Source organism: Etheostoma spectabile, chromosome 15 (assembly GCF_008692095.1).
Source record: "Etheostoma spectabile isolate EspeVRDwgs_2016 chromosome 15, UIUC_Espe_1.0, whole genome shotgun sequence".
In the NCBI taxonomy this organism is placed as follows: Eukaryota; Metazoa; Chordata; class Actinopteri; order Perciformes; family Percidae; genus Etheostoma; species Etheostoma spectabile.
The window spans coordinates 5,969,413-5,995,575 of record NC_045747.1 but is presented as its reverse complement, the minus strand read 5'-3'; the positions used below and the strand labels follow the sequence as shown (position 1 = coordinate 5,995,575).

The following is a 26,163-nucleotide window of genomic DNA, read 5'->3' as shown; positions in this document are numbered from 1 at the left end:
ACAAAGACATTTATACAAGACATCAGCTGGGCTAGACAGTGCAAACAAGGCTCGGACAATACATGAACAAATTAATTAATGCGTGCAAGCACATAAACAGCAACGTGTTTTCACTTTCATGCGTGCAAGCACATATACAGCAATGTGTTTTCACTTTCAAAGTGTATGGCAATATTTCAGCTAAGTCAAACAGTTAAAAGATGTTTCGAAAGTTTAAAACTTTCAATTGTGTTGAAGAGCAGGCTTCCAGCACTCTGCTATTGGGGGAGGGGCAGTGCATGGACTGCATGTGAACTACAGCGTCTTTGCAACTCAAGAGCTGCCTATGTTTGCCGATACACGTAAAATTGCAAATATCGGTCGATCACTAACAAGTTCACACTCACAGAACTAAAAACAAAAATGTAATTCATGAAAGCCTAATCTATCTAGATTGTTTTTCATACTGGGACAATACATTTTATTTTTCTCATTATGTGTAGGCTATTTTTCACCCGTAGTGTTGTCTTCTGGAAAAAAGCAACCTGATTAATAAGCAAGATCAGAGAATCATCAGAAAATCTGGATATTTAAAAGAATAAGTTTCTTTAAATAAAATAACCTTAATATTCACACTTTCCGTTTAAACAGCAGCATATGTATCTTCACTTTGTGATCTTGCTCATCGGCAGAGCATTGTTTTACTTTTACCTTGTCTGGGTGTGTGTCTGTGTGCTTGTGCATGCGTGTGTTTCACTGAAATATATCTGTCTGTCCTCCCACAGTGTTCTTACAAAGAGGTTGAGGAACACTGAGGTCATTTGAGGTAGTGAGAAACCCACATTTCCCTCTTTCTCTCTCTTTTTCTCTTTCTTTCTTTCAACAAGTGAACTGAAATTTTATTCACATTTGTCAGAATTGCTCAGGAAATATTTTGACAACTGTCAAGCAGAAGGTCTCTCAGACAGTCTTACATCAACAGAGCACTTATACTCCAGTGGCTTATCACATGTATGGCTAACATGTTACCAAATAAATAAATGTATAGTAAACTGGAAATGCAATGCTGGGGAGGAACGGTTCACCGACAGCAGCTGAAAATGACCAGCTACATTGTTCTCAGATTGTAAATTGATCCTCGAAAATCTGATGAATGCATTGTGCTAGCTGTTTTTTGATATACTGCAGATGGGTGCCCTTGTAACATATATGGCAATTGAGAAATGGAAGCAAAATCAATATGGAAACATAATGTAGCAACTAGGGCATACATCACAAATGCTGATGGTGGCTTACTCATAATACAGAAAACCTGACAGTTTTTTTTGTTATGGTGCCAAGTCTTTAATTGTCAAATGATATTTAAGAGTTTTTAGAAAATTTGATCTAGTGAAAATCTAGTGTTTATCCACTTTTACTGTACATGTATGGACATTAAATAGAAGATCATATATTTCCCTTTTTTTTCATTTTTCTTTGTTTCTCTCACTCTCTTTTCCCTCTGGATTTTTCTCCTTCTCCTTTCTCTTAGCTGTGCATTCTGACTCTGTTGAATAATTCAGAGAGAGAGAGAGAGAGAGAGAGAGAGAGAGAGATATGCAGTGACGAGGAGCAGAGCTATTTTTGGGATTGGGATATGTGGAGAAAGAGACAAATTGAGAGAGGGAGTGAGTCTGTGATGGATTGATTTTTTTCTTGCCATGTTCTTTAGTCACGTGCTGCGGCTGTTACTAGACAAACCCTGCTGGAAACCTGCACTCTACTTGCAGGGCGTGCTGACGAACACACACACACACACACACACACACACACACACACTCTCTTATATACACAAACACTTTGGCAGTTAAAAGCAGGCAAATGCACACACTTAAATCTGCAAGTACCATTGGGTATACAAACAACAGTCTCACTAACACACCTGCACTGCCTTTCTGAACATATATCTCATCTAAAACAAAATGTCACATGCTACACTGAAACTCTACACACAGCCCATGACACACACACACACGCGCGCGCACACACACCACTGTCAGCATCTTGTACAAAGTGACAACTCGGCTATATGTGGGTGGTGAGGGAGAAGCAGTGGCAGAGGTGAGATAGAGACACAACATATGCCGTATGTAATAAACAGGCAGGAGAAGTGGGAAACTGTAAAGACTATACACACTGATTGATGCTAAATCAGGCTGAGAGAGGCCAAGCAGGGCTAAACTGGCCTTCGAGCGCTCCCATTTGTTTGGCATCGCAGTCAAACATGGTGCCAAAGTGGGATGAATGTAGAATCATTAAATTATTTGTAGCACTGAGGCATGGGCATGGATTTGCTTTGGGTTTCATGTCAGACAGGGTTTTGATCCCAGTTCTTCTTTTGCTTTTGGTCACAGTGTTGCATGCAACAGCAAAAATCTGGTTTTCATTAAACAAAGTGATGAACTTCATATCCATATTCTGGTATGAATGTATGAGAAACTACGAAGCATTGCTGTATAATTGCTGCTTCAAAAGCAGACTCCATATTGAGGATTGTGGATTTTTTTTTTGGGGGGGGGGGGATTGGGCATGGAAATGGAATCAATTTGTAATTTAAAGACTGAAGCTTTAGCCAGGAATCTTAAAATCTAAAACAACTTAGTATATTCATTCATATTCAATTAACTTTTCCTTAAATTATCCTCTTCTTAAAAACAATACAAACCATTCACATGCAGCAAAAGGGCAAGCAAAGTAACTTTGTAAATAATATTAGTTTGTTGACAAATTTCTACTGTGGTATACCTAAAACACCTAATGTACCTCCTTCATATCACACACACACACACACACACACACACACACACACACACACACACACACACACACACACACACACAACACACACACACACACACAACTGATGTGTGTGAACTAGAGACTGATATAGAAAGAGAGATAATAGGCAAGGTTATTATTTTGTCTTCGTAGTTCCATTATTTTTCATCTTTGCATAGCCAGAATCTTGTCACTCCAAACTTGATTAAATATGGATTATGATAATGACATTTACACTATTACTGAAGCTCTTTTTTTCTTGACTTACATTTCAAGTGAATGTATCACAGTAAACAAATAACGATAGAGTAGATAGTGAGTGTCAGAGTGAGAAAGGCCAATACTAGCATGCTTGGTTATATTAATAGGGAGGCTGGCACCTTCCCAAAGGGTAGCAGCTGGTCTGGACTCAGGCAAGTGAAGTGTAATGAATTGAAGTCTAGTGTTGGTCTATGTGTGTACAGTACATGGATGAATATGTGTCTTTGAATGGCAACATGGCACGTGCATGGATGGAGTGGAGAGAGTCTAGAGAGGCAAGAGTGTTCTGCACATATGCTTATATGGGGGTGTGGAAATGTGTGAAGTTTCAGTATGTGGAAGTATGTGAGGGCTGCAATGATTTCATTCAATGCCGCCATTTGTCAGTGGCATAATACATTAATAAATATTATATATATTATATAATAATATTATATATAGATAATATATACATGATACATACATACATACATACATACATACATACATACATACACACACCATTTAATAATAATGTATACTGTATACATACATACACACATACATACACCATTTAATAATAATTTATACTGTATACATACATACATACATACATACATACATACATACATACATACATACTATATGTTACTGTAAGATGTATAGTCTCCCACCCACCTATCTTCCTTTTATTCCCCCTCCCATTATGTGTGTTTTTCTGCCACTAACCTACTTTCGACAGAGCACACCGCTCAGAAGAAGAAAATACCGCATACTCTCACACCCCTCTGTTATTCTCTCGCTTTATCCCTCATTCAGCACTCCTATGCTCTTCTTCTCTGCTCTTCTCTCTTCCTCACTGTTATTTTCCTCCCTCTGCTATATCCTCCCCCCTTCTCTCGCTTTTATACCTCACCACTCACTCTTTTCAATCATGTCTGTGCCCACAGGATAGTTTCTTTCTTTCTATCTCTGTTTCTCTTTCCTACTCTCCTCTCTCTTTCATTTAGCCTTCTGTATATTTCAAACCTGGACTCTGTCCAACTGTCTTGCTCTGAGTGTCCCCGTGCATTTGCTGACGCTGCATCTCATTCCATATTGAACAGGGATGGCATGATAGAGATAGGGATGACTGATGGGTGGACTCAGTGAGAAAAAGGTGGGAAGGAGGGAGGCAGAGAAACAAGTGTGAAAAGAGCAGAGAGGAAGGAAAATGAGAAGAGGATATGGGGATATAAAAGCAGAGAAGTACTGTACGGTAGAAAGAGAAAGGAGGCTTAACAGGCCAGGTAGAGAGAGAAATATATCAGTGAGAAACAGGCAGAGGCTTTACTCTGGAGGAGAGAAGGTTGGAAAGAGAGTGAACATGGAGACTGTATAGACAAGGTGACGAAAAGGCCAGTAGATGTGTGCATATATGTGTGCATGCATCATTTGGCTCCATTGGTTTCCTTTGAGGGCCTCACTTCCCTTTTCTTGGCAAGACATCTTATCTAGACAGATAATAAAAAGCAAGCATATGCAGAACCACGGGTGGAGCGAGAGTGAGGCGAGAGAGAGCGAGAGAGAGAGAGAGAGAGAGAGAGAGAGAGAGAGAGAGAGAGAGAGAGAGAGAGAGAGAACAAAGGAACATTACAAAGATAAAGGGTGGGATAATGGTGAGAGAGCAACATATTATCATTGCTCTTATCCTCTTTTTCCCTCACCCCCAATTCTTCCCTTACTTTTAACTCTGTCATGTTGCTATATTAAGCCAATGAGGAAGTAGGAAAAGGAGATTCGTTATTGAATGGTTTATGGCTGAGTGTGAGTCATCTATTCATATTCGGAATTGTGTGTGTGTGTGTGTGTGTGTGTGTGTGTGTGTGTGTGTGTGAGTGTGAGTGTGCGTGCGCAGGGGGCATCTTTTAAAATTTTTTATTTGTACCTCTGTGTAAAGAGGGAGCAAATCACATGGCACCATGAAACATAATGCTGGCACAGAATGTACCTAATGGTCATCATACACACACACACACATTGATCAGTCATCCGTCATGAGGAGCATTTCTAATACACAATATGCACTCACATTTGTCCCTTCGTCCGTGTGGTTCTATATCAGTCTCTCTCCTCACTCCCTGTCTCCTTGCTCCTCACTATATTTCTCTCCATCTCTCTTTCCCTTTTTTTCCAGTCAACTACACCCTTCCCTACTCAAAGTCTAGGACATGCACACATGCAGGTGCATTTAGACATGTACACACGCTCACGGTATACACACATTGCTGGGGGACAGGGAGGCTAATTGAGTAGGGCCCTGGGTGTTCTAGTAATGTGTGCGTGTGAGTAAAGAGCGGTCAAACTGATGATCACAACACATGCGCACACATTGTGGGTTTGGACCAGTCTAGAGCGTTTTTTTAGTTCACATGATCATGACTGGAGAAAACAAACATTCACATGCACCTAAGGTTTATACACACACACACACACACACACACTTACACACACACACACCCACACCCACAGGCATGTAACAGACATGTTTCACACATGCACACATGTGTATCCATAAATAGCCTCTTCCTCCTTTCTGGATCTTCACTGTTCAATATTTCCCCTCCTCCCACTACCATGGGAATGACTTCTCCCAAAGGCAGCAAGCAAGGAGGAAAAAGGTGAAGAAGAGGAGAATGACTAGAATAGAGTTGAGTACAGAAGAATAGAATAGGGAAAGAGTGGATTTGTTCAAGGGGCTGGGAAATACAAATTACAACAAAAAAAAGTCCAGTCAAAGTTTAGATACCTTTTTTATATGCTGTAGATATCCATGATAGATACACATAATTATAATATTAATTTTGAAATTCAAACTCCTCTTTTTTCCCTCCATTATCTCATGTTTATCGCTTTGCCTTTTTTACTTCCTCTATCCACTCCTCCCTCTGCCTTTCTATTGCTCACTCATTCATCTCCTTCACGTGTTTGCTTTTGCATTTTTTCGCTCAGTCACTCTCTCTCCATTTGCTCTCTCTTCTCTTTTAAATGTAACTATTTATCTTGTGACCTTAACAAGGCAGGAGGATTGATTTAAGTAGACACCACCAGTGTGTGTGCTTGTGTGTTTGAGTGAGAGAGAGAGAACGACACACCTTTATTTATTTCTCCTTCTCTCTCTATCTTTATCTCTCTCCCTCTCTGAACTAGCCCTTAGATATACATTGAGCCAAACGGTGATGTCACAATAAATCTCACTCAGTGCCTAGGCATGCTATTACACACTTTCACTTTAATAAATACTCTGTCTGTTTATGTGTGTGTGTGTGTTTGTTTGTTTGTTTGTGGGTGGTGTGTTACCAGAACATACACTTAGCATATTTAACTGACTCATAATGATGGCTTACGGGTCTGTGTGTGTAAACAGACGGGAAAAGCAGTGAGATGCCAGATATCGTTTCATCTGAGCTATAGGCCTGCTGTCTGACTTGCTTACACTCATCTGACCTTTAACATGAGAGTGGTGATATTATGTTCATTGTTTGAGAATTGAGGTCATTTAATTAAGAATTTTAGAGCCTGACCTGCCATGTAGCCCCATAATAACACTCCATAATAATCCTCAGTATGGGGGTTTCCCGCCATGGCACATGTTATACAGGATTTCTACCTTTATAACTTTTGGTTTTAATGGACACATTCTTTTAAATTCAGCAACTAAGGAATATATTATAGAAACTCTCCAAGGAATAAATATTTGTATTAGATTTTTGTGGTACTTTGCTGCACAAATTTGCACATCAATTAATTGTTTATTTTATTTTATTGCAGTTTACCTAATGGAAGTCCTTGTTAGGTTGACAAGTCTTTATTTTTTACTACGTAAGACTCAATGATTGGCTGTGCATGTAACTTTAAGTTTGGCCCATCTCAACAATCATAGTCCTGTCTCATCTTATCTAAGATAAGATTACTTATCTAAGAATTATCAATTAACAATAACAATCACTTATCTCTCAGAAAATCCTAATCCATATATGCATTGTACATAGTAGTAATGAATCAATATTGCAGATTTGTGTCATCTTTTCCTAAGCACAGATAGATTCATGTTGAAATTTATTATGTGCGATTGTTGACAATAATGACTCATTTGCATGCTAGAATACAACCCTGACTGCCAGCAGGCGTATTCAAAGAAGTAATATCAATGTGAGGCACATTATGCCATGACTATGTACAAAAAAAGCACTCATGTCATGTTACGCTGTATTTTGGTACTTTTGTCACATCAAGCTGTACTTTTTAAATGTTGTGTATTTAATGGGATCGAAACTGTTTAGATTTATATCTTGAAAAGTGTTTGTTCCTTGACTGACCTTCCTTACTCCATTTGAGTGGATGATTCTAGCCACCATCATTGCCAACTGCATCGTCTTGGCTCTGGAACAACATTTGCCTGATGGGGACAAGACGCCGCTGTCTGAGCGCCTAGTAAGTCAAACAGGCATGATACAGTATGGGAGCCAAATGTAAACATGATAAAGTCCAGGTGACAGTTCTGGCTGATTGATTTTACTTCAGGGAAGATAAATTCAGCTACTCTACTGAAAGAGGCAGACAAACAAGGATTTTTTTTTCACCTCGAAAATATTGTAATGATACAGATATCTATGCACTACAGATACCAAAGAAATATATAGTCTATACACACAATATTGATGAAGAGACAAATTCAAAGAGAAATATGCTAATTTATATTCAAATGAAAACTTGAGTGTGCAGTTATGAAGTTATAAAAGACAAAGTAGATGCACACAAATTCTCTAATATCTCTACATAGCCACACTGAAGTTGATACATATTTATGAAAATGATTCTTCTGTAGACAAACTTATATAGCTACTGATAGGTGTCTCAATGTGTCTCTGTCTTTGTCCATCCCTCTTTACCTTCCTTTCTCCCTTCTTTACCGCCTTGCTTCCTTAACTTACTCTTTCTCCCTCCCTCCCTCCCTCCCTTGCTCCTCAGGATGATACAGAGCCGTACTTCATAGGGATCTTCTGTTTTGAGTCTGGAATAAAGATCCTGGCACTTGGGTTCGCCTTCCACAAAAACTCCTACCTGAGGAATGGATGGAACGTCATGGACTTTGTGGTGGTGCTCACAGGGTGAGTGGCAAGCAAATAGACCCTAGCTGAGCAGACACCTATTACAAACACACAGATACAGTACATGCACAGTATGAAGCCTCCCTGCATCAACACCATTAAAAAATGCACACACAAGGTCAAATTAGGATGGGATTTTCCCTTTTCTTAATCAACTAAAAGAGCAAATGTCATGTTTTTTAGTGTGTGTGTGTGTGTGTGTGTGTGTGTGTGTGTGTGTGTGTGTGTGTGTGTGTGTGTTTGTGTGTGTGTGTGGGTGTGTGTGTGTGTGAGAGAGAGTGTCCTATCCCTTCTCCTTTGCTCTAATGAATGGCCCCATTCTGGGCAAGGCAGCAGTCAGATCACAGAGCAGAACTGCAGGCAGCCAGCAGCCTGGGTAGTGGACAAATGTCACCACAGTACACACAGAGAGTGATGGGAAGGCGGGGGGACACAGAGGGGAAGAGACATTGGATCGACGGTATAAAGTGAGAATTTGCAAACATTCACAGGGGTTGGTAGATAAATAAAAACGGGAGAAGCAATGACAACTAATAAATAGTGCAGTAATTGAAGGTAAGAAAAACAGAGAGGGAAAAACTCTCCCTCCAAAAAAAGTGAGGGTTTGCAGTACAATAACTCTAACATAAAATAGGATTACAATCGAGATTTAGACAATTTTTTAACAGCCAAACTTGGTAGATGTATGAAGGCCAACAATGAAAAAGTGGTCAGCTTTAGATGCAAACTGATTTATATTTGGTGCACTGAGTTGTCTATGCTAGATGGTTCTGTTTTCCCAACACGTGTCTATCTGTTGATCAATCCAACCCTTGACAAATCACATTCCTTCATTAAAGACACCTTTTATCTATTGCAGGCTGTGTGATGGTATGCGCACAACTGCCACATGCTGCTGTATAGGTGCAGTTTGTGTCAACTGTACTATACATGACTGTGATTGTATAAGTGATCAGTTAGTGAAAAGATTAAAATCTGTATTAAATGCGTTCTGTATTAAATGTTATTATTTATGTAATAATACTCTCAGTTAACTGGACCATGAAACTGCATTTTGACAGCAGCAGTAATACTGTTTTCCTGTGTAATTCATTCATTGGATAAGTCACAAAGTTAAACTGTGTTACACACACACACACACACACACACACACTCACTCTGAGTGAGTCAGCACTGAAGGGGAATTTAAGCTACTGCGTTAAAGCCACTCCATAGGTACGTATGTAGGTATGTGTAGGTACAAACCCTACGCCGTAGGCTGATCTGCACCTCTCCAAATATGTAACTACACATCACGGCGACGCAGACCACGACAACTGTGATTGGTGCACTCTTGAACATGAAATCAGGGAGAGGGTTAACATTTCCTGCAAGAACTTTCCCTCTGTGGTCAGAAAGCACAGAGGAGACACTTTGTTTCTCCCTCTACGCCTTCAGCGTTGGTACTTGCTTCTAAGCTAATCCCTATCACTCTCTCATTTACCCTACCACACACTCCCAAGCATACACACATGCTCTGCTATTTTATTAAAGAGATATGCTAGGACGACGCATACACCAGCGCACAAGTATAAGCCTCAGGCCACTTACAAAGGCTACGGAATAAGCTCTGCGTAGAGCCCCCACAGAAGCATAAATCCTGCTTCAGTCTGGCAGTATTTCCTCATGCTTTAATAAGAGCAATCGTGAAGCCAAGCTCATCGCAGCGTGGCACAACAGCGTGACTGTCATAGAGAAGACGAGTGAGAAGACAAGTGTCAGCAAGACAGCAGGAAGTAGCGAGATGCAGAGAGGAGGAAGGAAAAGGAAAGAGAGGTAGAGTAGAACAAAGCAATGCAGTCCTTAACACTTCCAGTAAATGTCTGGTCTCACATACCCCCCCATCCCCTCTTTGTTTCATAATAGAAAGCTTATGTTTTGACAGTGAAACCCTCTGAGCAAGCATTTGCCGGTGTTTAATGTGAGATGTTGATCCAACATGCAAGTAGCACATTCATGGATACAGGGATGTGTACACACACATCCACGTGTGTGTGTGTGCGTGTGTGTGTGTGCGTGTGTGTGTGTGTGTGTGTGTGTGTTTGTGTGTGTGTGTGTGTGTGACAATCATATTAGCTAATTCGTTGCTAAAATAACAATGAAATGCTACGCTATTGATTTTAGACCAGGGTTTTGTTGGTCAATGGCACGATCACTTTCTGATGTTGCAAGATAGCAATACGCCAAGAATTCACCTGAACACAGCTCCCTGTAAGACCAACACGCCCACAGGCGCAAAGATGGGCGCAGGTGCATTTGCTGTTTAAATGACGTCGGCGCTGTACGGGAAATTGACCACTGCGTCGGTCTTAAACAAGCAAATGCACTCTTGTCTTTGCGCTGCGCTGCACTGCGCCAGGTGCAAGATACGACCCTATGACTGTAATGACAACCCATCTCTCAAATTGTAACGCAAAGTACTTCCTGACTTTGTTGTTGAAACCAACAAACATGGGCATTGCTGTATGCGTTGAGACTCTTAAGACTCCCTTTTGGCTGCATCCCTAATATTTTAAGTGGTCTGGCTAGGACATGGAGATCATCCATCATGGTTGTTGGCAAACAAGCATTCCTCCGGACAATAGATTCATGCTGGGTCCTCCATCTCAGTATCAATAGGTCTGTTGGTAGACTCTTCAGATGTGATGTGTCTGCTGGCCTCCAGGGGATCACTGCTCATCTGTACTGATTGGTAATAGTCATGCAACCAAAATAAAAAATAATGGAGTAGTAGTAGTAGTAGTCACCTAATAACTAACATTTTAAACCAAAAATGGTTAGTCAGAAGGTCTGTGGCAAGAAATTTGGCTAAAACTTGATCAAATTGTGGATGGACAGTCCAGGAAGTAACAAATCATTCTGGTCACCTATGAACCTATTAGTTCAGTGAAAATGACTAAAAGTTTGAGTTGGTGAGGCACTAAGTGCATGCTCAGATTTAGAGAAAGGAAAGTAGAGCAAGATGTAAAAAATGAGTAAAAATAAAGAAAAAGTAAACAATATATATATTTTGCTATGTAAACAGCCATAGAACACACCCAGTGGTCTGTGTCAACCAGCTGTGATACAATTTTGCAGTAAAGCAGGAAGCTGCAGCAAGATGTACAGACAGAGAATATGCTGCAGCACTTACACCACAACTGCACATTCCCTAACACATTATGTACACTGACTGAAGTCAATACATTTTACATGCACGCACGCACACACACACACACACACACACACACACACACACACACACACACACACACACACACACACACACACACACACACACACACATTCTTTGTTGTGTGCTCTCTATGAATGGGGGTTGTGTTTTAGCAGTGCAGCTCTTTGAAGATGAAAGACTACTTGGCCTTTCTACCTACCCCTAGACAAAACCTTTGATAGCACACTGACCAAAGTATGCACACACACACACACACACACACATACACACATACATACACACACACACACACACATTCACACACAAACACACACTTACATACGCACACACATATGCACACACATTTCCACTTCAAACATTCCTTTTCATTTCTAGTGTATCCTAGTGCACTTCCATGCGTGACACATATGAAGACAAACACACCAATGACACTTAATGTGTCTGAATAGATTAGCTATTCACTCCACAACCTTCTTGGATGTCAGCAAATTTGTGTGCTCCTGTTTCTGTGCCCAAGTGTGTGCGTGTTTGTGTTGACCTATCTCTTGTTGTAAATTGTGCGAGTGATTTGGCTCTGGGAATAAGCTAGTTGTTTTTAATGCCCAGTGCCCACTATTGATTATTAGTCCAATTACCCTTAGTTTACAGCCAGTCTTGCCTTGCATCCCCCGCTCATTACTCCTTCTTGTTGCTAGAGTTCTTTGTTTCTGTATGGACTTCTGTACTGAAGCTGTGTGTGTGACATTTTCTTCTAGAAGGAATAATATGATATATATTGATATTATTATATTGACAATATTAGATAGATAGATAGATAGATAGATAGATAGATAGATAGATAGATAGATATATGATCTTATGAACACCCTTGCTTGCAAAGGTAGGATATATTATTAATATTAGAGAGCATTTATAAATATTATGAGATAAATTAAGTATGAATTAGTTGAATCATGGTAATATAGGAAAGCAAGGAGACAAGGAAAGTGGAGAGTTTGGAGAAGAGATGAAGTGATTTGGTCAGTGATGTGGACAGAAATAATTAGCCACAGTTAGCTGAAGTCAGCAGGAAAGCAGGCGGAGAGAGCGGGCAAAAAAGATTGTGTTTGTATAATGTGTTGGTGTCCCATGAGAACGGGTCGGTGGGGAGATTGTGTAATAGCAATATTGCTTAATGTGTTTCTCTCTGCGTTCCTCTGCATACAGTGCAGGTGTGTTTACCTCTGTGTGGATGTAGTTCAAGTGTATAAGGTGGGCTGTAGGTAGCATCTCTGTCCCTAGCAAGCAAGAAATTGTTGTCCATTGGTTATTCCAAATGACCTACTTTCTAGTGTGCATATGTGAATAAAATTACTCTCACTCAATATGTTTGATCTCCAACCAGCGCTTGTGTAGATGTGTGTGTCTGTGTGTGCTATCCATGTGCCTTTTTTATGTTTGTTTGTGCATATGTGTGTTTGCCTGTGTGAGTTGTGATGAATTTACATTATAGAGAGAAGAGATGAGAAAAAAACAATCAATCATGCTCCTCCCTTGGCCCTGTTACCAAGGTGATACAGAGATTCTATCAATGAGCCAAGGTCCCTGTTGCCATGGAAACACTTATGAATGAGAAAGGGCCCAGTAACCGTGGAGATGGTGTGAATGAGGACTGCCTCATCGGCTTGACACAGTTTGTGACGGCAGATGCTTTTTTAGAAACTAAATTCTTCATTATTACCATCATCATTGTCAACCTCATCATTGTCATCATCATCATCATCATCACCATCATCATCATCGTAGTAATCATTATCAGTGTTTATACTATTTTACTATAGTCATGCCACAGAAACAAATGACATAACAATGAGTAATGCAAAGAATGTATTCAGAGATACAAAACAGACATACTAACATGTAATACAGTGTATATGAAAAATGTGTGTGTGTGTGTGTGTGTGTGTGTGTGTGTGTGTGTGTGTGTGTGTGTGTGTGTGTGTGTGTGTGTGTGTGTGTGTGTGTGTGTGTGTGTGTGTGTGTGTGTGTGTGTGTGTGTGTGTTGGTTCATGCACATGCATTCACACCCATACAGCTTTTATTGTATTTTGGAAATCACAAGGCTGACTATCCTATCATATTGTTTATTATTCTAATCTGCTTTGTGGAGTCTGACTGTTACTCGTTTTATCATTATCTTTTATTAAAACTATTCCTTTCTGTTCATTGTTTCCTTTCCCTTGTGCAATACACTGTGTTTCACCTTCCCTTCCTACGTCTCCTGCCTCTCTCCCTTTAGTGCAGTGTTGTGTGTCACTGTGTTGCCTAGTGTCTTCTAGGCTAAAGCACTAAATCTTTACCTGCTTTGTGGGTGATGTAGTGTAGCTAAGCCTGTACTCTCCCCTCCATTTGAAGCAGAATGCTCCACAATATTATACTGTTATTAAGACTACTTGCACTATACATTAGTTAAAAATATAACAATGTGTCAAAGTAATAAAACAACCTACTAACCCTAAATCCTTAAATAATGAATATATTTCCCAATTTACTAATGAGAAAATACCAAAAACAGATAAGCAAACACTTGGGACTCTTGACATTTTACAACAACCTAATGAATATATTGATATTTCAATGGCTACAGTACAATGTACATGTGTAATGTTTTTAAGTGTGGTGTTATAAAAAAGTTTGTTAAAAGTTTTTAAAGGTAAAAATACTGTGAAATGTCAAAACTTTCAATCCACAGGGAAATGCACACAGCCCTCAGAAACAGTGCTTTTAAACGAGCAGTCAGGACTTTCGTACGGTTGTGTTTTCACCACTATACTATATATAGGTAGAAATTGCCGCTTCAGTGCCATTGCAGTCATTCTCAAGCTGCAGTGACGGGCGCCGAGGACGCAGATGCGGCAGACCCAGAAACGCTGACAAATTAGAGCAGACCGGGTTTTTTCAGGAGGGGGGCTCAAAGAGACGAGCACTAAAACAGAGCGTTTCAGACAGAGGAGAAACAATACAGGTATATTCAGACAGACAGCGTGAGGAAAAAATAATGAGTTTTTTTGGAAAATAAAGCATGTAAACATGTTCTAGGAGAAACCTAAAATACAAAAATGAAGTTAACAACTTAGGTAATTATTGGCTGCTATATACGATGATACCAATAATTAGCTATCACTAATAAGCACAGTAGTTGAGCTATAATTTGAACCTGCTCTATCTGTAAAGTATCTCAAGATAACTCGTGTTATGAATTGATACTATAAATAGAATTGAATTGAATGTTTTATTATTTCTTTGGACATGTCAGAATATAGGGTTTGGTGAGTTGACAAATGGCACATCTGCCATGATGTTTTAGCCACACACACAGCTGAAGTACAGTTTTGCCTTGTGACCAAACCAGGAGCATGTGATGAGGCATTTGATATTGCACAATGCCATTACAAGGGCTCTAGACTAGTGATGGAGCACATAGCACTGGGGGGAGGGGGGGGGTGTTGCCTCCTGGTAATTCAATACAGCATTCACCCATAGATTCTGGGTAGGTATTACTTTTTTCCTTCTTGCCAATTTCATAGGTTTCCAAGCAATGCAGGCTGACTTTTAAACCTGTGATTAAGGCTCTGCTGTGTCACTGGGCCTCTTAGTGGAACAGAGGGAAGTGAAAATGTGTCAGAGAGATGGAAAGAGAGAGAGAAGTGGGAAGGAGGATGATTCACAGTGTGCGTCAGACGAGGGAACTGACTGGAAGTCTGGCGGCACAAGGGAACATCTTAACTATCTGAAGAGCACGCATACACACATATGCTGTTTACAAGTCATCATTCAGATGAGTGGTGATACAGGTGCTGTAACACACACCATAACACGTTTACTCTTGCAGCCTGGCAACGGCTCGAAGAGTAACATTTCAAACATACCAAGAATAAAAATAAGTAGAAATAAGCAAGTCAGCATCTCTGATTCTCACCATCTGCCAGTGCTCGCTCTCTCACTCTCTCACTGCCTTTCTCTCTTGCTCTGTCTCTCCATGCCTCTGACTTTGTCCTCCTTTCATCTCCCCTCTCCTCCCCATCACTCCATCTCTCCTTTTTCATTTTATAGTCCCTCTGTCATCCTGTTACAAAACACTGTCCTTTCAGCCCATCCCTTTCTCGTCCTGATACACTTCTCTGTCCTACTTCACTTGTCAGCTCTATTGATCAGCTCAGCTCTTACAGGATTTACATATACTGCTCACCCAGTTGCTTGTAATGACCTGGCATGGGGCTGTGTTTAAGAGTGTGTGTGTGTGTGTGTGTGTGTGTGTGTGTGTGTGTGTGTGTGTGTGTGTGTGTGTGTGTGTGTGTGTGTGTGTGTGTGTGTGTGTGTGTGTGTGTGTGTGTGTGTGTGTGTGTGTGTGTGTGGCTGACTGACTGACTTAGAGTAACAAGCTTGACCAACTTAAAAACTGATTTGTGTTTGCACACTTTTGTGCATTTGTTTCTTTCACTTTAGGATCCTGTCCACTGTGGGTTCAGATTTCGACCTGCGGACCCTCAGGGCTGTGCGTGTATTAAGACCCCTCAAACTGGTGTCCGGTATTCCTAGTAAGTCAAAACTCGTCATTTGACATAGAAAAATATACTCTTTTTTATTTTATTTTTTATTTTTCAGTTTTTCACCAGCCTTCATCCCAAACAACTTTTCTTTTTTTTCTTTTTTTAACTTTTTTAAGAAAATTACATTCCAGTTTCAGATTTTATTGGAGGATCAAAATAGCACGGAGAAGCATTTTGTGTCAAAAGTTTTATGCAGCTTCTATGTTCTGCATAATGCACCCAAAGTGTTCAAACAAAAGTGGTTCTTCTATGCACTCTCTTCTCCTTTTTTAAATGTTATAGCGGCTGTAGTGTTCCAGCACCACTGCAGTGTTATTAATAGCGTGGACTCCACTACAGGGCTGAACAAGCAAACCAAGGCTTACTCATCATAAAAGTCATTTTATTTCCTCTGAAGACCAAACTAGAGTTTCATTCCAATATGTGATATACATTTGAAATATGTGATTGGTTTTCACAAAAACAACCATTAGTATTTTAATAAGACTTACTTTAAAATGTGGCCTTTGATACCATGTGTTTGTCAGAAAACATATTTGACAACAACGTCTGGTATGATTTTGACCTCAACTACATGTGTAGCATATACTGACTATATTGTGTGATTACAGGTTCAATCCCTCTGTTACATACTGTAGTGTACCAGGTAACAGCCTGCTTCCTCCAATGGGGGGGCAGCAAACTAAGTATGTGATGTAGTCATACACCCATGGTCTTATCATATCTATGGTTATCAGTATGACAACACTGAACATTAAACAGCTGGTAATGGAGGAAATTAAGGGATTTCTTTTTTAGAGAGTTTACTGTAACTGCTAAATAAATAGAAGGAGGAAAAAGCAGGTTGCACCTTTTGTACCTTTCAGATTCCTGCACCTGATTGTAATAGTTGAAAAGACATCGGAATGAAATTGATGATGAATGTTAATGATTATAAAAGTATTAATTCTGTATACACTGTGTCCTCCAGGCTTACAGGTGGTGCTCAAATCCATCATGAAGGCCATGATTCCTCTGCTGCAAATTGGCCTGCTTCTTTTCTTTGCCATCCTCATGTTCGCCATCATCGGCCTGGAGTTCTACATGGGCAAATTCCACACAACCTGCTTTGACAATCACACAGGTAAAAGTGTGCGTGCATGCATGTGCGTGTGTGCGTGCCATTATTGCTATGGTTAATTGGCTAAGTGGTTGCTCCAATCAAGACATGTTCTGGTTCAAATGAACAACAATAGTTAACAAAATAACACATTTGGTGTTAAAATGTTTAATAGTACGTCCATATTCATTTGGCCTATACTTGTATCTGATACAACATATATATTGTGCATTGTCCCTGATAAATGAACAACAAATAAATACACTACATGTTTATGTGATGGGAAATTAGTCTAGTCTAATGAATGTAGTTGAAATGAGAATTCCCTCATTTCCTATGTATTACTTCACATATTTAATTCCAGAAAGTAAGAGGCAAAATTATATTTTGAGCCAAAGGATAGCACTTGCTGTTCTTAAAAACAAACAACATATTTGCATATGCCTTCTTTTTGTTTTAAAACACCTCCCCACTTTGACCTATGTTCAGGTGAGATTCGAGAAGAGTTTCCATGTGGGACAGAGCCTCCGTCACGGCTGTGTCCAGAGGGTACCATGTGTAGACAGTACTGGCTGGGACCAAATTATGGCATCACCCAGTTTGACAACATCCTGTTTGCTATCCTCACCGTCTTCCAGTGTATCACCATGGAGGGCTGGACTGACCTGCTCTACTATGTATGTACTGCTGAACAGTGTTCGGAACCCACTTATTGTCCTCCTCAGCCTCTCCAAGAAAACAGAGCATGTGTATATGAAAGTTATGAATGTGGCAAAGCTGGATTAAAAGGCAGGTCTCTGTGCCAGTAAATTTAGGCAAGAATAGAGATGATCATTCAAGTGAAGAGGATGATAAACCAGAATGCAAAACTGCAAGGCAAACACCTTAGCCAATTATTAGATTCAGAATATAAATTATATATTATCAGTTTGTTTGGCATTTTTGTTGCCATTTTGTGTGAATAAAACTGCCATTCAATATTGGGGGGGAAGCAAAAATAAAATACCTAGTCAAATACAGCTGAACTTCAGTCTTATGTTTGTCCAACATGCCTGGAAACAGTCTCAATGTCAATAGGAGTTTCATGCTGCACAACCAAACCATCCAAGATTATTTTCTTTCATAAAATACTGAGATTCAATTGATAAAATGTTGAATCATTTTCAGTGAGTCTGCCCATAAAATAGGTACCAGGTCAGTGTCATCACTCATGCCCAAGACTAAATAGTTCCCTGCTGTCAGTGGCAATGGTTGCTAGGAAACCAGAAGTAGATGAGGGTCTTTAAGTGTTACTGTACTGTAGTCGTCTCTTTCCCCATCTTCTCTCCCTCTTTGTCCATTTATCCTTCCCACTGCACATTTTCTTTCTTTCTTCCTTTATTTTCCTCTTTCCTTTCTTTCTTTGCTCTGTCTCCTCTCTTCGTTTCCTTCCTTCCTCTCTTTCCATCTCACTCTGTGTGTCTCTCTATATGTCCCTCCTTCCCGGTGCTGCTCTATATTTAAAAGGGCCTGTTCAGCCCAAGTTATTCTTGCAGCTGCTGGGGAGGGGAGCAATAAAAGTTTAATGGTAGAAAAAAAGGGTCTGTGGTACATTGGGTTCACAGCAGCAATACCAGCTTACACGCATGAAGGAAAGATGGGGGAAGGAGGACGCAGGGGGACGTTAGACAGGGAGGCTATGAGAAAGAGAGCGCAACTTGGGAAAAAGAAGAGGGGGTCTGGAGGTGGGAAAAGGTAAAAGAGTGTAGAGGCTGATCAGTGAAATTGAGGAGGAATGGAAAGATTTCATTAAAAAGGAAGGGGTGAGGTAGGGTAAGAAAGTATGAATCAAGGAAAGAATCAACAAACTATAAAAAAATTAATCAAATAAGGAAGACAAAAGCAGGAGAAATGAGCCCAAAGAAGGATGCACAAGGAGAAAGAGAAAACAATAAGGAGTGAATAAAGAAAATGGAAGTGTCTGGTCAGAAGGATGGTAGCAACAGAGAGGGAGAGACCAAACATTTGTTATACATTATTTACTCTGCACTGAGCAGCTAAATAGAGTGGCAGTCAGATATGCATTTACTTATTGAGATGGCTTAAAGCTAAATCATGTCAGCCCTGCTGTTGTTAATATTTCCAGCAATGGAGGACAGCACTTTTGAGTACAATACCCCGCATATTTTTTTTATTGGCATCATTGTATGGACATTTAATAATGACTTTAAAGTCCATGTTGCAGGTTAACCGCGTCTGTTGATTAATGGGTATTTTTAAAATTTCTCCAAATGGTGTTAAAGGCCAGTTTTTGTCATTTTTGGTATGAGCTGGTTTTTGCTCTGCCTCGAGACCGAGAAGCACTAAGATCGGTGCCACCCGCAGCAAGTGGGAGCTGGCTAAAGCCGCATGCAAATGTTTAATACAAGCACATTTCGTGATTCATGAATAAGAACCAAAACAAAATTGTCCCGAAGTAAATGTCCAAAAGCTTGTCATATCTAGCTAGATTACGTCATGGCTAGTGTTTGGAATACTGATGATCATCAAGCAGCTTTCACAACTGTGTGTGTGTGTGTGTGTGTGTGTGTTGGACAGTGTAGATACTACAACTATTTGGCTGTCTATCTATCTATCTATCTATCTATATATATATATATATAGATATATATACTGTATATATGAGAGAGAGATATTATGTCTGTCTAGCTATATATCTAGGCTGTTTATATATGTATTTATCTATAATCTGCATCTACTGCAGAACACTCATCTTTCGTTACTCTCTCTCTCTCTCTATGGCTCTGGTCTGTTGTCTCCCCAACATGACATAATGCTATGCATTGTGGGGGAAAGGAGAATCATGGCAAACCGCTGGAAAATAGTACCTACTTTTTCGTATTATATTCCGTTTTGTGATACCCAACAACATCAAATACAATGGATAACAATTAAATGTTTATTACCAACAAGCAAATTGCGCAAATTTGTTGGAAAATAAACCCTGCAACACAGACTTTAAGGAACATTTTCTAAGATGGTGTTCAATCCAGATGTTTTTTGTTTTTTTTATAATTAGATGAATAGCTTTTGAGAAACAGATATAATATGTACTGTACCTAATAAATGCACTGGTATTTGTTTTAGTCCATGGCTACGACTTTAACAAACCCTTAAGTTTCTGCACAGTTGGACTGAAACTGTCATTGCCGTTGATTCATGCAGCTGTACCCGTTCTACCTGTGCCTGTTTCACTGATTTATTCGACATGTTCTAGAGTTGCAAAAATGTCTTATGTCTCTGCTGATTAAAACTTTGGTCATTATAAGTTGTGGGAAATGTCCGAGAGCTAAACATTGATTACTGTGTGTGTGTGTGTGTGCGTGTGTGTGTGTTTGTGTGTTTGTGTGTTTGTGTCTGTGTGTCTGTGTTGGTGTCTGTGTGTGTGTTTCCAGAGCAACGATGCCTCAGGGAGTGCATGGAACTGGATGTACTTCATCCCCCTCATCATCATCGGCTCCTTCTTCATGCTCAACCTGGTGCTGGGTGTACTGTCAGGGTAAGCGTGCATGTGTGTGTGTGTGTGTGTGTGTGTGTGTGTGTGTGTGTGTGTGTGTGTGTCTGTCTGTCTGTCTGTCTGTCTGTCTGTCTGTCTGTCTTTGACAAATATATTGTAAAGGTTGTGTACATACAGTCTATTTTTTATCCTATAGATGTACATCAGTAGTTGAATAGATTTTAAAATTAATTAAAAAATAATTGTATTTTATTGCATGTATGTCACACTAAAATGTCTAAATATGTGTGGCATGTGTGTGTGTGTGTCCCTGCAGGGAGTTTGCCAAAGAGAGAGAGCGTGTGGAGAACAGAAGTGAGTTCATGAAGCTCAGAAGACAGCAGCAGATTGAAAGGGAACTCAACGGTTATCTGGAGTGGATCTGTAAAGCTGGTATGTACAATATTGTGCATGTTTGGTTCATTTGTCACACACAAAGACACATATACAAATAAATGCCTCCTTTTTTTTAAAAAATAATTGATCCATTGCCAAAAATGTAGGAGAAATTATTAAAGCAAACTCAACACTTTCTGCCTTCAAGAGAAGATAATTTGGTAGATTTGACTGTGAAGCAGGAAATAATGATCTATCGTCACTGGGGTGATACTTGTCTGTTTTATTTATATTTTATTTGCAAGAATACAATATTAGCATTGTACCTAAGTAGTTAGACGCACACTAAGTATCATGATTCACAATCAAACAACTCAGTCATGAATCTAAAATTGTCGGGCAAGTTTCTGGGAAGGTATAATGTAGGTATAGTTCTCCTCAGAATGTAACACAAACCAATCTGAATCATAGCCGATCACTTGTGCAGGTATATGCCAACATCCTTGATTTACTTTGCTGTGGCAAGGATTAAAAACACTTGTTTGATGCTGGGATAGAGAAGACACAGTGTTTGTCTGTAGTTCTCTTTATCTCTCTTGTCTTTTTACTCTGACCCATCTGCTGAGGGCAGGAAGGATGTAGAGGAGATAAGAGGAATGGAGGGTTGGATGTTGGAAGGAATGGATAAAGGGGCCGATAGAAAAGACAGACCTTTGATCTTCTTGAAAAGACAATCTACATAAAAACAAGGAAGCTAAAAAACAAAGGAGGGAGGGATGAGTTGCAAGCACAGGTGCATCCCAGAGACTTTGTTTCCACTTTTAATTAAAATGAGAAATAGCAATTGATGATAACAAAAGACTGAAAGATAGTCTTGAAGTCAATAAATATAAATGTATTGTGGCACATTAACATGTTTTGTCCATTTGTGTTTTGTAGAAGAGGTCATCTTGGCAGATGATGACAATGAAAATGATTATGATGGTATGAATTTGCTGATTTAAAAAAAAACAAATATACAAATAAATTAAACATACCTGTACTGTTGTGTTATAGATTAAAGATTTGTTTTGTTTTTTCTATTACAGGTTCTCGGAGAAGAGCCACAAAAAACCATAAGAGTAAAGCTGAGCTGCTAAACCCAGAGGATGGGGAGGGAGATCTGTCAGTAGGTAAGATACTCTCTCTCCCTCTCTCTCACACACACACACACACACACACACACACACACACACACACACACACACTCAAAGGCAAACCACAGGTACATACAGATGCTATCTTATCTTGCATATCAGCATTACCTGACCCTCCTCTCCTTCCCTCTCCTTTCCTCTCCTCTGCTGCTCTGCACTTCTCTCCTCATGTTACTTTTTCCCCTTTCCTCAACCCCCATCATCATTCTTTTCTCCTTCCTACTTCTCTCCTCCAAACCCTCTTCCTCTAACCTTCTCACACTACGCAATTCTCCCTCTTTTCTCCTAAGACAAAGGGCTTTTTTTCAAATATACTCTATGTAGTTTATGTTGTGCACTAGACATCATGTAATTAGGACACCGCAACAGACAGAAAATGAATTATGCATCAATATTTTTTGTTATTAAAAATATAATCAGATATTAAAAAGAAGCAGAAGCGTTTAGTGGAAGTGATGTTGTACTTGCTTGCTTTTATCATGAGGAGATTGATCAGGGGAATCCAAGTTGAAGCTGTTCTTCCTTAAATGACATTCACTCTGTTTATTCCTCATCCTCTTCTAATTCCCATGGCAACAACGGGATCTATATCATCTACTGCATGTGTCATTATTACTGTATGTACTCAAGTAGAGTGTTTTGTTGAATATGATTTTGTACTTTTGTACACAAATCAGAAAGGCAGGAGACACTGTGGACAGTTTTGCTTTTCCAAGATGCTCAATGTACACAAGCATCCCAAAAAAAACTAACTTCCCTAACTTCACTGTTTACTTCACTGTTACGCTTACACTGAACCATTTGCCTTGCTTATTCTTTCAGGGTCACCGTTTGCCCGTGCCAGCTTGAAGAGCTCAAAGCTCGAAGGATCAGATTTCAAGCGCCGGGAGCGACGGCTACGTTTCCTTATCCGACACGTTGTTAAGTCCCAGGCCTTCTACTGGACCGTACTGTGTTTGGTGGGCCTTAACACTATGTGTGTGGCTGTAGTGCACTATGACCAGCCAGACCCGCTGTCGGATTTTCTATGTGAGTAGGAGGGAGGGGGATACATGCAAACTTTGTTGAAAGCATGCACAGATTATCTCCACAAATACTCTCATCCCCGATTACTGAATGGGAGTGGGTGAGAAAATTCCTAAGTAAATGTGACTAAATCCATTAAAAGAGCTGACCCAACCAGTTAACACAAGCACATCCAAACACGCAATGTCTTCCACGCAGATTCTTTCTGTTTTCTCTCGTTTTTAAAATATAAATGTTACATATACAGTACACACACACGCACACATGGGAATAAATTAAATTGAAATGTCAAACAAAATAAAAATAAGACAAGTATAAAGAGATCAAAATATAGAAACCAGAGGGTGCATTGAAATAAAAACAATACATGTTATATAAGCATTATACCCATGGTTTATACTACAAAACAACACAGTGAGAGATTGAGTTTAGAGAAGGAGTAAAAAGCACATATGCTGATTAAGAACACAAAAAACAAAGAATTTGAATGGATTTTGAATGCATTTTGATTGCATATGGCAGGTTTTATTAAAAAACCTGAATTACAAAATGCTTTTTTTGTATTTAAAATGCATGCAGTTATCACAAACCACTGTCAATCTTTCTTCTCTCTTCTTGTCTTCTTCCCTCCATGTAGATTTTGCTGAATTAATCTTCCTGGGGATATTCTTGACGGAGATGTGCGTAAAGATGTATGGCCTGGGCAAGCAGGCCTACCTCAACTCCTCCTTCAACTGCTTCGACTGCATTGTGAGTCCCACAGTACCTGCTGACCCCACATAAAGACAAACAAATAAACACACACAACAAGCACAAACTCATAAGCAGGTGCAAACACTCACTTTACACCTGTATGTGCACACATGGGAAAACATAACCATGTACAGACACGGACAAAAATGCAGTGATGATTTGCTGATGTGTTTATAGTATTTGCTCGTTATGTTGAATAACCACATGCTTGCATATGCTTGTGTTTGTATTAGGTGATATGTGGTAGTATATTTGAAGTGCTGTGGTCCATCATCCAGCCGGGCACATCATTTGGCATCAGTGTGCTACGAGCTCTCAGGTTATTGAGGATTTTCAAAGTCACCAAGTGAGTCTATTATCATTTTATTTCTTATATTCATACAATGGACATAACATTGCACCCAGTTCAACACACGCTTTCTGTCTGTTTCCAACAGGTACTGGGCCTCTTTGCGTAACCTAGTCGTCTCTCTGCTCAACTCCATGAAGTCCATCATCAGCTTGCTCTTCCTGCTTTTCCTCTTCATAGTAGTCTTTGCTCTGCTGGGCATGCAGCTCTTCGGAGGACAGTCAGTGCTCTTTTTCTTTAACTTGGCTTCTCTCTCTGTGTCTCTTTCTACCCCTCCACTTCCTTTTTAATAGTTCACATTTGATATTCTACTAAGACATTGGTTGCTCTTAATTGCTAGTTTGGGTAGGCGTTTTTTCAGAAGAAAAAAAACATGTGTTCTACTTGTAAAATACTTCTGTGTTTTCGCTCTCACCTCTCTTTTCAATCTCTCTCACCCATTTATGTTCTTCCCCTCCTAGGTTTAATTTCGAAAATGGCACTCCTCCGACCAACTTCGATACCTTTCCCGCAGCAATAATGACAGTATTTCAGGTGAGCAGAAGAGAAGATGTAAAGGGGAGGAAGGGAGGGGGAGGCTGGTGGAGGGAGGGAGGCAGAAGCGTAGGAGAAGACCAGGGTTGGATAAGAACAGTTAATCAGTTAAATGATTTGAGAGAATTTGCACACGAGGAAGATGTAAAAAATGTAAAATGGTACTTTTGATTTCTTAAATGTCATTAGTCATTTTAGATGAATAAATATTGTGTATGATTGTGTTTATATCGATGCATAATTAATAATAATAATAATAATAATAAATTGAATTTGTATAGTGCTTTCCCCAAGCTCAAAGTCGCTTAACAGAGTAGAAAACTTGTTAAAAAAAAAAAACTAAAGATAGGCAAATTAATTAATTGTGTGTCTGTGTGCGTGTGCGCCAGATCCTGACCGGCGAGGACTGGAACATGGTAATGTACGATGGCATCAAGTCTCAGGGCGGAGTCAACAAGGGCATGGCCTTCTCTGTCTTCTTCATTGTGCTCACACTTTTTGGCAACTGTATCCTTTGACCGTAAAAATGCAAGGAAGCACACAAAACACTCACACATACACATACATATAAAGACATTTGCAGATGTGCTATAAAAATGTTGTTTACCCACTTTAGACTGAATATACATCCATGCAAATTCAGAAGCAAATGTACAGACACAAATATTGAAAACATTTTTTGTTCATCTTAATCATCATAGTGCTCATTCTGTAATCTGTTTGCCATGTATCCGACCCACACCAAGTCCAACCATAAACTGATGGGGTAGTTATTGTAACATGGATACATTGGCTATATAAGACTTTGGTTCTTGTAAGATCCAACAGATCATTCTGCTTTTTTAAGTATGTGTGTGCTATATACACATGGACAAACAAACTCCTACACGCGGGATTTCCTTTAACTCCGTGCTCAGACACTCTGCTGAATGTGTTCTTGGCTATCGCTGTGGACAATTTAGCCAACGCACAGGAACTTACCAAGGTAGACGTCTAATTTTATTTTAAAACTATGTAGGCTACTAATCATTTCCTGAATGCTAAAAACCACAAGTTTTGCACTCCTCTACTCAACAAATGACTTCTGTTTCCCTCCTTTGCACTAGTCCCATCTCATTCCTCTCTTTGCATTTGATTTCCTTCCTAATCTCTCTTTCTGCAGGATGAACAAGAGGAAGAGGAGGCTGCCAGTCAGAAGATTGCCCTGCAGAAAGCCAAGGAGGTGGCGGAAGTCAGCCCACTGTCTGCTGCTAACCTCTCCATTGCAGCGTGAGTTTCTGACTCTTTTACTGTGCACTTTTGTTTTTATACCCATTTTAACGCCAAGCAGAGATTTTAAGGGTGGA

At 39.7% G+C, this 26,163-nt stretch overlaps 1 protein-coding gene across 25 annotated transcripts in view; it reads left to right on the top strand.

Moving 5' to 3' along the window:
* cacna1aa (calcium channel, voltage-dependent, P/Q type, alpha 1A subunit, a) overlaps window positions 1–26,163 on the top strand; it is a 98,412-nt gene that overhangs the window by 25,980 nt on the left and 46,269 nt on the right. For all 25 annotated transcript variants that reach the window (XM_032538057.1, XM_032538055.1, XM_032538051.1 and 22 more), the window contains 17 exons: window positions 7,404–7,509; window positions 8,047–8,186; window positions 15,886–15,977; window positions 16,960–17,112; window positions 17,578–17,765; window positions 20,523–20,626; window positions 20,901–21,016; window positions 21,899–21,943; window positions 22,048–22,131; window positions 22,978–23,184; window positions 23,819–23,931; window positions 24,168–24,280; window positions 24,372–24,503; window positions 24,745–24,817; window positions 25,207–25,324; window positions 25,735–25,802; window positions 25,980–26,086. In XM_032538057.1, the coding sequence (XP_032393948.1) occupies window positions 7,404–7,509; window positions 8,047–8,186; window positions 15,886–15,977; window positions 16,960–17,112; window positions 17,578–17,765; window positions 20,523–20,626; window positions 20,901–21,016; window positions 21,899–21,943; window positions 22,048–22,131; window positions 22,978–23,184; window positions 23,819–23,931; window positions 24,168–24,280; window positions 24,372–24,503; window positions 24,745–24,817; window positions 25,207–25,324; window positions 25,735–25,802; window positions 25,980–26,086 (1,959 nt within the window). The remainder of the gene's footprint in view (window positions 1–7,403; window positions 7,510–8,046; window positions 8,187–15,885; window positions 15,978–16,959; window positions 17,113–17,577; window positions 17,766–20,522; window positions 20,627–20,900; window positions 21,017–21,898; window positions 21,944–22,047; window positions 22,132–22,977; window positions 23,185–23,818; window positions 23,932–24,167; window positions 24,281–24,371; window positions 24,504–24,744; window positions 24,818–25,206; window positions 25,325–25,734; window positions 25,803–25,979; window positions 26,087–26,163) is intronic.